Source organism: Buteo buteo, chromosome 1 (genome assembly GCF_964188355.1).
Source record: "Buteo buteo chromosome 1, bButBut1.hap1.1, whole genome shotgun sequence".
In the NCBI taxonomy this organism is placed as follows: Eukaryota; Metazoa; Chordata; class Aves; order Accipitriformes; family Accipitridae; genus Buteo; species Buteo buteo.
This window is the reverse complement of record NC_134171.1, coordinates 51,846,518-51,861,477: the sequence shown is the minus strand read 5'-3', so window position 1 is coordinate 51,861,477 and position 14,960 is coordinate 51,846,518. Positions and strand designations below refer to the sequence as shown.

General features: G+C 36.5%; 1 protein-coding gene across 8 annotated transcripts in view; it reads right to left on the bottom strand.

Moving 5' to 3' along the window:
- The window catches only part of CCSER1 (coiled-coil serine rich protein 1), a 735,482-nt gene that overhangs the window by 436,059 nt on the left and 284,463 nt on the right, over nt 1-14,960 (bottom strand). For all 8 annotated transcript variants that reach the window (XM_075030636.1, XM_075030670.1, XM_075030654.1 and 5 more), the window contains exon 7: nt 7,270-7,480. In XM_075030636.1, the coding sequence (XP_074886737.1) occupies nt 7,270-7,480 (211 nt within the window). The remainder of the gene's footprint in view (nt 1-7,269; nt 7,481-14,960) is intronic.

Here is a 14,960-nt window from a genome sequence, read left to right as displayed (position 1 = left end):
TCTGGATAGGCTGGATCAATGGGCCGAGGCCAATTGTATGAGGTTCCACAAGGCCAAGTGCCGGGTCCTGCACTTCAGTCACGACAACCCCATGCAGCGCTACAGGCTAGGGGAAGAGTGGCTGGAAAGCTGCTCAGCAGAAAAGGACCTGGGGGTGTTGGTCGACAGCCGGCTGACTATGAGCCAGCAGTGTGCCCAGGTGGCCAAGAAGGCCAATAGCATCCTGGCTTGTATCAGAAATAGTATGGCCAGCAGGACTAGAGAAGCAATCGTCTCCCTGTAATGGGCACTGGTGAGGCTGCGCCTCAAATATTGTGTTCAGTTTTGGGCCCTTCACTACAAGAAAGACTTATTGGTGCTGGAGTATGTCCAAAGAAGAGCAACGAAGCTCATGAAGGGTCTAGAGAACAAGTCCTATGAGGAGCGGCTGAGGGAACTGGGGTTGTTTAGCCTGGAGAAAAGGAGGCTGAGGGGAGACCTTATTCCTCTCTACAACTACCTGAAAGGAGGTTGTAGTGAGGTGGGTGTGGGTCTCTTCTCCCAATGAACAAGCAACAGGACAAGAGGAAACAGCCTCAAGTTGTGCCAGGGAGGTTTAGATTGGATGTGAGGAAAAATTTCTTCACCAAAAGGGTTCTCGAGCATTGGAACAGGCTGCCCAGGGAAGCAATTGAGTCACCATCCCTGGAGGTATTTAAGAGACGTGTAAGATGTGGTGCTTAGGGACATAGACTAGTGGTGGACTTGGCAGTGTTAGGTTTATGGTTGCACTTGATCTTACGGGTCTTTTCCAACCTAAATGATTATTTGATTCTAAGATACAGACATATACAACCTTTTTCTTAACCCTTCCCCAAACTGCTGAACTTCTACCAAATGAGATCTTCTAAATGAATCACTGGAAAACATGCCTTGATCTGCCAGGTAAATGGTTTTCCCAAGTACTATTAAACAACTGTAAACAATCTTGAGAAATTTTAAATGTTGAACACACTGAAATTTCTATTGCACACACCAAAATAGTCTGACAGTTCTCCAGAAACTTTTTTAATTATCTGAACTACCGCTTATTCAGCTAAGAAACCTAAGCAATAGGACTGGGACTGGAATTGCAGCTTTACAACCTATTTCAGCTAAGTTCACCATACAAGATGACAATGTTGGAGACGGTTTGTCCTATGCAGCTTGCCTAAAAAATATAGGGGAAAAAAGAGTTCTCTTGTACCTCAAGAATATCGAGCTAAATAACAAACACTGGGTTTGTTTGTTCTTATTAAATGCCTTATAATTGGTAAACTTAGAATAAAACATCTTCACTGACAAAAAGAACATCTGATTATATCCACCAGCTCCAAATATTCTCCGTTATCCTGAGATATGTTACTAGAAAATATACACAAAGTGTGCAATGGGGTGTTCTGCACTCTCTTTGCAGGCAGCTGGGCAAGGGTATGCCAATGTATATTTCCAAGTGAAAAAGCAATATAATACGATAAAGTTAAATCCTATTACTAAATGTAGTACATTTTTATTATTAGTTATTTAAATTTATGGGTATATGCAGTGTCAACACACCATGAAATGAAGGAATTACCAATTTCCAGCATGAATTACTTGATAAAAGGGACTGCATTAAATGCAGAGTTGTTGAATAAATCAGCAATGCTACAGTGGTTAATTACAAAGTTACTTAAAGGAAGAAAACCTGCAGTATTTCACAGTGTATTAAACTTGCTATTGCTTCCTAAGTGGCTAACAGACAATATTAGTAAACAATACATTTCATAGTGGACTGCAGGAAAAGCTTTAATATCTTTAAAACCCATAGTTTAAGGCCAATTCCATATTGCTTAGCAATCAGTCTACAAAATATCGCAAAGAACACTTAGCTTTCTCTTAGTACATTCCATTAGTAGCTTGCAAGTGCAGCATAAAAGAAGACTCTATAATTATGCTTATTTTACTGATGAGGTGAAAGATGCATGCAGAGAAGTAATGTAGCCATTGATATCTGACAGGCTAATTGCAGACTGAATGGTCTCACTCTGTCCCCCAGGTCTCAGGCAACTGTCATGGCCAGTCTCACAGTGATTTTGACATAATTTTCCACATTTCTCATTTTTTCAAGTGCAATCTAAAAACACTGTATTGGATACATTAAGTTTTAATGACAGCCACAGACAGCTGCAATTTCCCTCAGTAAAATAAATGATTAATTAGTAAAAACAGTATGAAGTATATGTCCAGAGTGACTTATCCCTAATGCTAATCATAGCAATTAGCTTCAATTTCTAAAGCTCCACAGCCTGCACGGTGTTTGCAGAGCTGTGAAAGAGGCATGGGCATGCACTGAATAATTTATATTACAAATTACACAAACATACAGACAAAATATCTTAATTTTCTGGATTAGCAACCAGTAAGGTCACTTCTGATAGCCCCATAAAAATATCTAAGAGTAGAATTTAGTAGTTGATAACCTATATATTTCATAAAGAATATAGGGAAAGTTTGACCTGTAGAAATAAGCCTAAATGTGGGCAAGATTTTCTTTTTACTGGGACATGCAGTAAAATTAATCAACAAGCTCAACATCTAAAGTTTGAACAAAAACCCATTACTACTGACTAAATGGATTCCTTCCCAAAATAGCTGTATTTTTTCACTATGTTTATTTCAGAGTAAAGACCCTCTCTTGCCAGGCACAAAACCAAAACCGTGAGTTTTCCTCATATGTCTCTGCCTGAAATGTTCTACCAATGATTTAAACAAAGGCAAAGCTCTTAAATGTCCTCTCAATTAGCCAGCCTTTGACATTGCCTCAGTTAGCTATAACTGAAACCATAAAAAAAGTTAATAGACAGAAATAATTTCAGTCTCATCTGGAAAAGTACAGGAAAGCCCATATATTGTTTGGGAAAGAGGCATTATATATTCATTATTGTTTATAGCAGTAAGTGAGGAAGAAGCTACAGTCTAATTTTTAGAAGCTCATTGACTACGTGCAATCAGTTAGTGGCCAGAAACGTAAAAAAATATAGAAAGTACAGCACAGCATGTGGGGGAGAAAAGTTGACACAGATTCTGAGTTGAAGACCAGTGCAGAGCAGAAAGGCCTGCCTGAAGTCAAAAAGTGAAGAATCCATTGCTTAGGAGAAGGCGAACCTATCAATTTCATCCACCCAACTCCCCATTTTCTTGTCTTTTTTTTTTTTTTTTTTTTTTGAATGAGAGGAGTTATTGCTGAGAAAAAGGTAAACACCAAGTGACTTTGAGGAAAACAAAAACAGTTCAATAAACATCAGTAAGATGGAGAGAAAAGGGAGACCAAGAACTAGTTGTAAATCACAGACAGGCTTGTATTGTCTTATATGCTGAAGTGGCTTTTATCCAGCTGCCTATGCTGCTAATCTCTGGTAATGCTTTTTAATGAAACTTTGCAGCCCACAAGTCTTGATTACTCCATGTATTGCAGATTTGTCTGTCAGAAATGGAACATCCATGAGGAAAAGCTGCAGAACAGATTCGGACATACTTTCTGGACCGATTCCTGGTGGATCCCTGAGCTTCCTCACGTGCCAGGGTCCTCCAAACTCTTTTCAGCTTTGTTCAACGAGGTTCTCAAAACATTAGGGGACAATCTGCCTTATGAGACTTGAATGGCCAAAGCTATAAAGAATTATTAGTAGACATTTTCAAGGCTTTTTCACTGAAAGTGAAATGGCAATTAATTCTCTTAATTGAATGATCATTCATTAGTCTTTTACTAAATACATTATCTAATAACATTCTCAATCTTGCAAGTTACTGCCATGTCTTCAGTTTCCCTTTTCATAATAAGACCAATAACAAGCTAAACTCACAGCTTTATAAATCTGCTACACAGTACAGCATATATTGTATGCAGTTTTTTCATTTAGATTCTTCAATTACAAGCAACTGCAACAAAAAAACCCAACATATTGTACTAGCTAGTATTACATTTTGGCAGATCATAATTAAATTATTCCTTAGAAGCAGTGCTCAGTGCTTAAGAAGAAGGATTATATTGAATAATGGGGCTAATATTTTAACTCAATTAATAAGTTATTTTTCAATAGAGGTATGCACTACTGTAATTTCTTCTTCTATGGGTATCATCAGCTATAAAACAGAAATACTGCAGGTTTTTTTCTGACAACTTGTGTAATTTTTCCCCATGTAGATCATATGCTTTCTATATTTTTGAAGTGAAAACATGTGACACATTATTTTTATAAATATTTTATATTTTATACTTATTTTATACTGTTACAGGCATAAAATATTTCAATTCTATACCATATAAGCCTGCCAGACTATGTTTGACTACATCTAAAAATAGATGAGCGTTCCATGGTAAGGAAAGAATTTTTCTTTTATGTCTTTTAATTCTGTACTGTTGTGAGTTTGATTTATAATATTGGTTGGGGTGGAAGTGATTTTTGGATGAAGAAATTACATGTAGTTACAATGGAAGTAGGGTACCTTCTCCATAGAAACTGCCTGGCAAATATGCTCAGATGATTTATTTATCAGATTCTTCAACACAATATTTCAATTTGATGAAATTATATTTTCCTGGAATCTTTCACTAATAATTTAAAAGTGACATAAATGTATAAATGTCTGTATTTCTGAAGATAATCAAGTTATGTCATTCCAAAATCAATTTGTAATATATTTCAAGGTCATCTTCTCTTTGGTTGTTCAAACTAGCTACTTATGTTCTTTTGAATCATACTCCGGTTTTGGTTTAATTCCTAATATTTTAATGTGTTTTAAAGACTGTTTGTGAATATTTTGTTGCTGCTGCTCTTTCACTCTCCTGTAATTATACCATGGATGATGCCCACTGCATAGTAGACAGGTTTTTTAACTCATTATGGAGATATGAAAACTGTGTAGTTTAACAATGACCTTGAAAAGTAATTTTTTGTTTTAAGAAATAGTCTGTGTATTTATGATCAGTAGAACTAGAATATTGCACTACCTATCAAACATCTGTTTCTCAGATGGGGCTACTAAAAAGGACATTCCCACACCATTTTACAGTATTCTCCACATCTTTTCTATCACTGATATTATACAAGTCACTTATTAAAAAACAAAATACAAATAACAACTCGACATAGCAAAAGTTTTTGATAATCATCAGATTGGTCGCTTCATTCTAGCTATGTAAGAGTTTTGTTTAGCTGTGTACTAGAACAATGTGTACTACTACTAGGATATTCCATCTCAAATGTGCTGAAAAACAAGGAGGTAAATTACAGCACATATATACTACAGATGCATCGCATATAACATCCAACTGTAGAAGTAGAAAAAGGCCATTTTGATTTCATAAGGAAGGTAAGACAAAAAGAAAAGTAAAGGACAGAATCATACTGTGTTACAGTCAGATGGGGAGATGGAAATTATGTGGTGCAAAGGAACAAGTAAGTAAAAGACTGAATCATGCACGATGAAAAAATAAAATCAATATGAGTTACATAAGAAGGTATTAGTAACTGGACATGAAATTCCAGTGAGTTGCACAAAATACCTTGTGTTCATTTTGTGGAGATCACCTGGTGAATGTTTTTAAAGATGAAGTACTATAAGATACAACATATCTCCATACAGAAAATCACAGTAGATTCTTACACAAGTTTAATGGAACTTGTTAAGTTAAAAATAAAATTCTTACGCTTACTGTCATGGTAAGAAAGAACTTTTCTGAGCAAAACATAGAATTATTCACACTAGAAGCTACAGAGCATGCTGCCAGTATTACCAGCTGAATGTTACAACTGCTCTGTCATGTAATACTATAATTCTTATTATTTATTTCCATATATAATAGGGTTACAAATCCTTCTCAGTGGACAAGAACCTTTAAATTCACTCTGTATTCTGACATTATATAAGCAGGAACCGATGGAGAATGAATGATTTCAATTCTGGATTCAGCAAAACAGTAGTCCATTAAGAAGCCCAACGGCATACATAAAGCTTCTAGTGAATGGAGAGAATCTGGAAGGTATGAGGCTTGCCATCCAGCAAAAAAATGCTATTTAGGAGGACTAATGGATAACTATCATGGCTAAACCTTTGACAAACCTTCTCAGACAGGACAACTATTAGTTTAATTTAGATACAGATGATCACGAAGTGAGCAGTAAAAAATCCCAAACTTGACAAAGCCTTATTTTGTTATTTAAACATCTCAGTTAAGGACTAGCACGTCATCATACAATGAACTTGCAACAAGGAAAATTCTGATTATATCTTAGGGAAAAAAATTACAATGATGTAGTCAAATATTGGAACCCTTGCCCAGAGACAATGTGGAAACCCCATTAAGGTACCAAAAACTTAAGTGGACAGGGACCTAAGCAACCTGTTCTAAGTTGGCCTTGCTTTCAGTAGAGGTGTTAGACCTCCAGGGAGCCCTCTGAACCTAAATTATTCTGTAATTCTCTGAACTATATAGATTAAAAACAAAACAAACAAACAAAAAATTATCTTTGTTGTAGATTTCAAAGAAGACTCACACTGCATTCCACTAACACAAAGCTGAACTCATGTAAAGCATGTATCTGAATCAAAGCTCCACAGATGGAAAGTGTCAAAAAAATTGCCAACCCAATAATAATTTGATTTCTTCTAAAATCCTAAGGGGAACTGGATGCAAAAGAAAGTTTTCAAAGCAACGCCAGCAGTTCAGGGGAGAAGCAGGAGAATATAGCAGGACAGGACAAGCCAGGACTCTTGAAACTGTTAGAACGGCCTAAGAAATCTGATTTTGGCCATCATTTACATACTTAAGCTAGTAACCTTTAATTTTAGTACTGTTACTTAAAAGAAAATTTTTTTCCTTTGCATCTCTCCTCTGAATAAATTGCATGCAACTTCATACTGATTAACAAATGTAAAGAAAACTGAAAAGCTCTAAAATACTAGAGGAAAAAAAATACAACTTATTTTGCTCTAAAGCAGTTCCTCTCCCCTGCCCCCTTTTCGGTAAAAGCTCAAGAGAAGCTTTATACTCTGCACACTGAGATGGCAGTATCAGTTAAATTCTGCTATAGTATAAACTTTCTGACCTCCACCATGTTGAGGTACTACTATTTATACTTCTGCATCAATTCCAGATAGTCAAGACATATTAAAACACATCAAGTCCATAAACTTTTCTGATCCTTTTCTGCCGCTTAGCTCATTAATGCTGAAAGCTATTAATTTAACAAATGAGCACATGATTACCTCTTGAAGAACCCTCTTCATTTTCAGAAGCAAAGTCTTTACAGCTGTACAGTCTTGCAGCATCAATCTGAAGGGCAAAGATTCAATGCCTCCGCCTTCTTCCATACCAGTAAAAGGCCACTCCACAGATGGGCTGCCAGCCAGCTGGCTAACACGAGGGTACCTAGCTTCTCCTTGATCTACCTCCTTCGACAGCTTCAGAGATAGGCTCCTTACAAGAGAAAACAGAAAGATCAACTCTGAAATATGTAAAAGAAAGAAAATTAAATAATTTTTGGCTTTTAGTTCCTTTGAGATTACAGACACATTACACATTCACTTGTTGAGCCTGCTAGCATGAATGGCCTTTATAATGTACATATAGCCATATGGTGTTAGCAATAAAATATGCATTTATAAATGTACCATTTTCTACAGAAATTGAAACCATGCTCTATGCCACACCCTTCAAAAGAAAGCAATTTTTTTAAAACAAAATATCCTATGGGCAAAACTGTTATGGGTCTATTTTATTTCAGTTCAGCTTTAACAAAAAAATGAATCTATCATGCACTTTCAAAAGCTAAATCATGTTCTTCCATATGCTTTGACTTGGAACTCAAAAAGAAAAGAAAACCACCAAAGAAAATACTCCCTTCCAGGCTGGCCCAGTGGCATAAGATGAACCTGCTATTCTATAAAATGGAATTTGAGATTTAATTAATCTGTACTCACTCTGAAGTTTGGTTACCATTGAAGCTATTTAAGCAGAACATGAAACAGAACAACCTTAAGTAGTGGCTGAGAATCCATTAAAGACAATGGAAAGATTCAGAAAGATTTTGATGGACTTTGGAGGTAACAGAATACCATTCTTTCGCTGCATACATACTATCTACCTTTAATATCAGAGCAAGATATATATGACTGCCATGCTGGAGCAAGTCCAGCAAAGACCAACAAGATGGTAAGGGGGCTGGAATGCACAATAAATGAGGAAAAGCTAGGAAAGCCAGCTTTCCTCAGTCTTCCAAATAGAAGGTGAAGGGAATCTCATTGCTAACAAGAGCTATGTCCCCACTGGAGGGGCACAGGGATGATGGAGCCAGGCTACCCTTAGCCATGCACAGCAACAGGATGAAAGCCAATGGACAGAAGCTGGAATACAGGAAATTGTGACCAGATATAAGAACTTTATTTATTTACTTGCTTATTACCATGAGGGTGGTCAAACAAAGGAACAGGGGCTCAGAGATGCTGGATACCAATCCTTGGAGATATTCAGAACATGATGGGGCAAGCCCCTGAGTAACCTGCTCTAATTGGACCTGCTTTGAGCAAGGGCTTGGAACAGAGACCTGCAGAGGTCCCCTCCCTCCTGTGTAATTCTATGATCTACAGGTCATAGATTCAATCAGCCACAATCAGCCAAAAGTTTAATAGTAGAAAAATAATTTAGATATTACTTTACATTTTGGTGGAACAGGATGTAAGTAAAAACACTAAGGGGTTTTTTTGGCATGAAAGCATTCACAACTTTTAATGTTGCACCTATTTCTCTTCAGCCAGCAGGGAAAAAGGACAATCTGAATGGACAATACATCTGAGAATGTGGCTGCATTGTGTAATGTAGTATATTAATTACTACTAAATTACAAAAGGGTTGTAACAGCAATGCATGACGCCCATATTCCTACTAAATTAATTCACTACAATTAAAGATGTTAGCATAAGTGGTGAAGAAAATGACAATTATTATTCATTTAATGTATAGTTCCAATTTTCTGTCCCATTTGAATTTTTATGCAACACAAAACTGATCCCGAATTTTAAGCATGGCCATATTTTGGAAGGACAACAGATATTTTTCTGCCTGAAATTTTCCTTAGTTAACTTTGGTTTCATAGGAACCACATACAAAACGGGATTAATGTGATTTCTCAAGACAAGCAATTCCCAATGCCATACTAACAAACTGGAAATGAGGCTACTAGAATTATGTTTTATGGATGGTTCATTTTTATACTTTGCAAGCTATGTAATGTGCAGTAGGGACAATGTGTTAGATCAAGAAACGCACCACAAAGGTCACAGATATAGACAGATGCTCATGATGGCCAATAAAATTAAAATTTTCTAATCCAGGCTTTTCATGACTTTCAATGAAATTAGTCTGGTTTAATTTTTAAATACATTGAAACAACTTTGTAAGTAGAATATTTTGCATCCTTTAAAATAATAATCTGAGGTGGATGATAAAGGTGCTTCTAACTGAGGGATATTAAGCCATGCTGATTCATAGCCTTTATTAAAGAAGCCTCAGGTATAAATCATGCAAAGAAAAAACAACTTTTAACTGAAGTTTCATAACACAGGCCACTTTTAAGGGTTTATAAAAGAAGCCATATTCAAACTATTGGAATCTACATGAGTAAGATTTATGTAGCCAGAAAAGCCCATTATTAAAATTAAGTAAGATGATACAAGATCCTCTTTTTTCCTGCCCAGTGCCTGCAGGCTGGGAGATGAATTATTCCTTAGAATATTCTGGATGTTCACTTTGCAACTCCCACCGAAGTTTCATCCTCATGCTCCTGAATGGGCATCTTATGGGGATAACATCCCAATACTGAGAAAGGACTAACTTAAGATGTAGTGCCTCCCAGAAGGGGTCTTTTACAGCACATTATCAGGGAGAATAACCTGGTATCAACACCAATACCCTGCTGCCCCAGTGATAAGGAAACAAGTAGTACTCTTGGAGAACTATCATTTCCTCTTACATGGAAGAGATACAGAGTTTATGTATAAACTATAAATGTACTGGAAATACAGCAAATCTTAATTTCAACTGAAGAAAACACTTTCAATGACTTCAGTGGGCTTTATGTTGACATGACACTGCTCAATACACAAAACTACCGTCTTTTCAAATACAGAACCTTTTACTAAAGTATGAAAAGCACCATAATAACATATTACCACTCATGGCCGTAAGAGTTTAAAATCTAACTCAATTGCTACTGGAAAATGGTGACTCAGAGTTGGTATACAGTGAGCATTCAGATCATATGGTACCTCTGAACTATCTGAAAAGAATATAACTGATCTGTGACAGAAAAACTCTTGACTGTCTGAAACAATTCTTTCTACACGCTGCAGGAAAAAGCTCATTTTAAATTCATTCCAGAGCTGATATTTCATCAAGTTCATTATTAACAATGTCCACGTGGCCTATTACAGTATTATTATGGTAATCCACTGCAATTCATCTCAAAGCAGCAGTAGAAATTTAGCAAGGAAAAAAAAGTTTTTACTAAAATTAGAAGTTTCCCCTTACTCATAAAACACCTCTACCTCTGAAGCTGGAGAAGGGACTAGTTCCTCGACTGGTAGTGCAGGAACTCCTTACAGTTGGCCAGCCCTCTCCACCTTCCAAAGATGCATTTATTGTACTAAAAACATTTCACAGGCAAATGTTATCTTTGACAAACTTCTGAAACTGGTGATAAATAGCCTCGAAAGGTCTATTTTAATGACTAAAGACAATGTATTTCATTTAACTGACAATATTAAATCTATAATATTATCAATGTAAAATATTTTTAGAAGTAATTTGGTCACTTTTAAATATACGTCTCCTGTCTGAGCTCTAAATTTGCCTGACAAACACACACACTTTGGCTATGTCCCTACTTAAATAAAACCATACCTGAAAGTGTTCCTGGGCACTGGCAGTCAGTCAGTGTTAAAGCACTTCTGAAATGGCTTGACCCAACTCAGCTATCACTCTTTCAAACAATTCCCTGGCATGGTTTGATTGTCAGTACAGGCAAATTGAATCGGACTACTCCATTCTGGAGGATGTCAGTGGTACAGCTGTGCACTAAAGAACCATCCCACGTAGATGTCACCTCAAACCTCTGAGCATAGCTATGAAGCCATGAAACTCCAAGCCTGAGATGTGAAACCCAGCCAGACTCCTAGGCAAGAGAAGAGCCTAGGAAGAAGAGCCTGTTTCGAAAAGTCTGAGATGAACTGTGGATGCTGTGGCAAATCACAGCTGAGAATACTGTTAGGAAGCTGCTCTTAATTTTCTCCCAGGTATTACAGACTTCACTTCCCAGATAACAAGTGGTTTTCATATCCTGTTTGACGAAGATCAGAAAGTCTGACAGATGGCATACTTAAAACTGCCCAGTCCTCTAGATGAATATCATAGGGAAACAAGAGTAATTCAAGTTGCTCAAGTGGTGTCAACATAAAGCCTGTGGAATACTTACTATACAGCTGCATGTTACATCTAAGGGGACCACAGATGACAACGGAGAAAAGCAAGCTTAATGTCAGTAGAATTATGGTCACCATAAGGTCTGAAAATCCACAGAAAATTTCTTACAAATTTGTAAATGTTAAATAGGAGGAAAACCTGTGCAACTTGATGGTACTTTGGGCCTGCTGGCTTGTTTCTGTTGTATCTGGACATATCCACTGAATGTGAATATATTTCCTCATTTCTAACAGATAAAAAAATCAGAAGCTACAATATCCACATTTAGCAAAACGGTAGTGCCATTAAGACAGAGTTCTATTTCAAAAGCAATCTTTATTGAAATAGTGAGATAGCATTAAAATAATCAATCAGTGACTTTTAGCATTTTAATAGTCTCCATAAATCCAATCCAACTGCATATTAACTGAGGAAGAGACACAATTGTGCAGCTCCTTTCAGAGCTTCTTTCCCTTAAGAAGGTAGAACAAGAACCACCTTCTTATTCCAAAGCATCTTTAAAGGGGTTTACTGAAAAAAGGAAAAGAAAGAAAAAAAAAGGACCCAAAGATTTGCAACTTCAGCTAGTTTGAGTTATTCTTCCCTTCTTACCGATCCTTAGATCAATGATTTGAAGAGCTTATGGTAATTTGAACTTCACTTACATAAAAATCCCCAGATTATGTAGAGTTTAATCTTCTTAGTTTTCATCAGCAGTGCTCAAGACATTGCTATAGTAGAATTAGCCTAAACTAATACAAATGGTCCCACAGAGTCTGTACCTCTTAATACCACCTTAACAGAAGAGAACCCACATAACACTGTGGGCATCAGGAAGGCTCTGCAAGCCAAGCAAAAGACCCCAGCCTCTATAGGAAGAGCTGAACGTACCTTATTTCTTCCCTGAGGGTTTATCTTCTAAAGCAGGGTCTTAGAAAAAGCCTTAAATCACTTATTTTCAGTGTCTGAGTGTGCAACTGTATGTGTATATATTCACATATAAATACATCATGCGTATGTATATATATACATACATATATATTTTTATGTATGTACAGATATAAAATTCACACACACACTCATAAACACATAAATTTGATCTTCATAAATCTTTTAGCAAAAACCTCTTATTTGTTTATAACTTGGCTCAGTAGGAAACATACATCCTCTTATACTAGAAAAATGTTATTAGCTCCATACAGAGGTTATATCCTGAAATCATATTTCATACAAATCTAGATAGCCTTCAGTCCACACTTTTTCTCCCATCCAGCATTTTCCTTTTTTCTCACCAAGAGCAAACAGATGAAAGGGATGCTCTTTTAGAAAAATCACTAATTACTGTTTTGAGAAAGGTCCCTCAGCTGGAACATATAAGACACATAGAAGCAGTTACTTTTGATTTTTAGAGAAAAATCTGCCTATCTCAAACACTTCCAAAATGCAGTTCAAAGCACTCAGTGGCTCTCTTACAACGATGTACATTACAGTCAACTCTACAATCATCCCAGGCTGAATCTTAATCTCTTACTAATCTCACTTCGTAAAACACATTTTCTATCCCAGTTTACAACTGAAATATGTGGACATATTTTGGAAAAAAGAAAGCCTTTCCCCATATTTAGCAGAACTAAGGCATAGACTTTTAAAAGCATGTTCCTAAATATTCCAATGATCATATCAAATAATGTACTGCGAGGTGCCTAAATATTCTCAAGCTCTGGTCAAGGAGGATAAAAATTGCCAAACTCCTCACTCAGTTCTGAAAATGCAGCCTTTGCAATAAATACTGAGAAGATAAAAGGGTAACCAGAATATAAACACTTGGCTAATTACCCATATTAGCATTCTTTGGCATCAAAATTTGTACCTCTACATCTCACACAATTTCTCAGCGTTACTTCTGTTCTAACAGAATGATTCAGAAGTTATAGGGATGACATCTCAGACTATTAAACCACAGTGTCATAAGGTACACGTTGTTTCACATTTTACAGCTTTTAGAACTATGTATCATTTATTGGTACTCATGCTATGATTTTTCAAGGTCACCCTTTTAGAAAAATGTTCGGAATCTGTCACTATCAAACTACGCACCCACACACAAATGTGCCCACAAACTCTAATGGCTAGTGCTGCTGTAAGTTAAGAGACTGTCAGCCTTTTCCATTATAATCCCTTTTCTTTCAAAGGTTTATATCACAGCCATAAAGACTTCCTTTGGGCTAGAACCTCATGATCATGAAATACGGAATCAAATTTCAAAAAAAAAAAAGCCCTCAATTTTTCAGCTGCTGGTAAAGTACAGCTGATAAGGGCATGTCAAGCATTTCTTTCCTTACTCTAAATTCTACAGGAGTCAAGAGCTCTGTTTATATCCCCTGATCTAGCACACAAAACCACAACACTTGAGGTTTCAGTCCTTTTCTTCCTCCTGGAATCTATCAGGAAAATTTAAATGTGAAATAAGATAATGTAACACCATATAGTAATCAGATAATGTCCAAAAAAAATAGCTGCTTGGAAAAGACCAGTGGGCCTTATTCATTTTCAAGTACTAATAATGCAGTAGTAAGTAATGCATTACAGATAAACCAGGAAAAGTAAATGAGGCTGTCTGGGCATTGAGAGTTTGGTAGAGTTTGAGTCTTTTTAATTTAGCTTGTTTTTGCCGCCCCCCCCCCCGAAAAAAAAAAAAAAGTGAAAGTATTTTACAACTGGTATACAAAATATAAATTGCAGCTTAATTACGCACAAAAGCAAGCAGTAACTCATATTACATCTCTGGTTGGGATATGAACAGAAGGCGGCCTACCTTTTATTTGGACAAAGGATAAATTCATCCACCTGCAGTCAGTGCAGCCTTTGTAAACAGGATGTACTTCTGGCTGGACACTGCCTCAGCACAGATAAAAGCTAAAGGCACTTGGTGTCCTCTCCAAATCTCACTCCAAATGTACTCCACGGAGCTGACCAACACAGCTGACCCGGGACTAGAACGACAAAATTTTGATCTAATCTATTGAAGAACACAGGTGTTGAAGCATGCCCAGCAAACTTTATAGTATTGGGGAAAAGGAGAATTATAAATTTCTTTTGCCACTGTCACCTTCTAGATCAAAACATTTCTCCTCACCTTTGCTCTCTGCTCTAAATGCTCGAGTCTTGCTTTTAGAAATTGTGCAAGTGCAACATAAAACTTTCAAGTTTTTACAAGGTTAAAAAATGTAAAAAAAAAAAAAAGCTGGAAAATCATGATGGATATTGGATATGATGACTGCCTTCCAAGCAGCACAGGAAGTGCACTCCTTTCATTCAGTTACCAAACTAGTTTCCCTTAAAAAAAAAAATTGTCAAATACGTCCTACTACAGGTCAGCATTTTTTGCTACTAAGGCTTCTCAAAATTCTCCTCAAAATTATGTATATTTCAACTTAAAAAA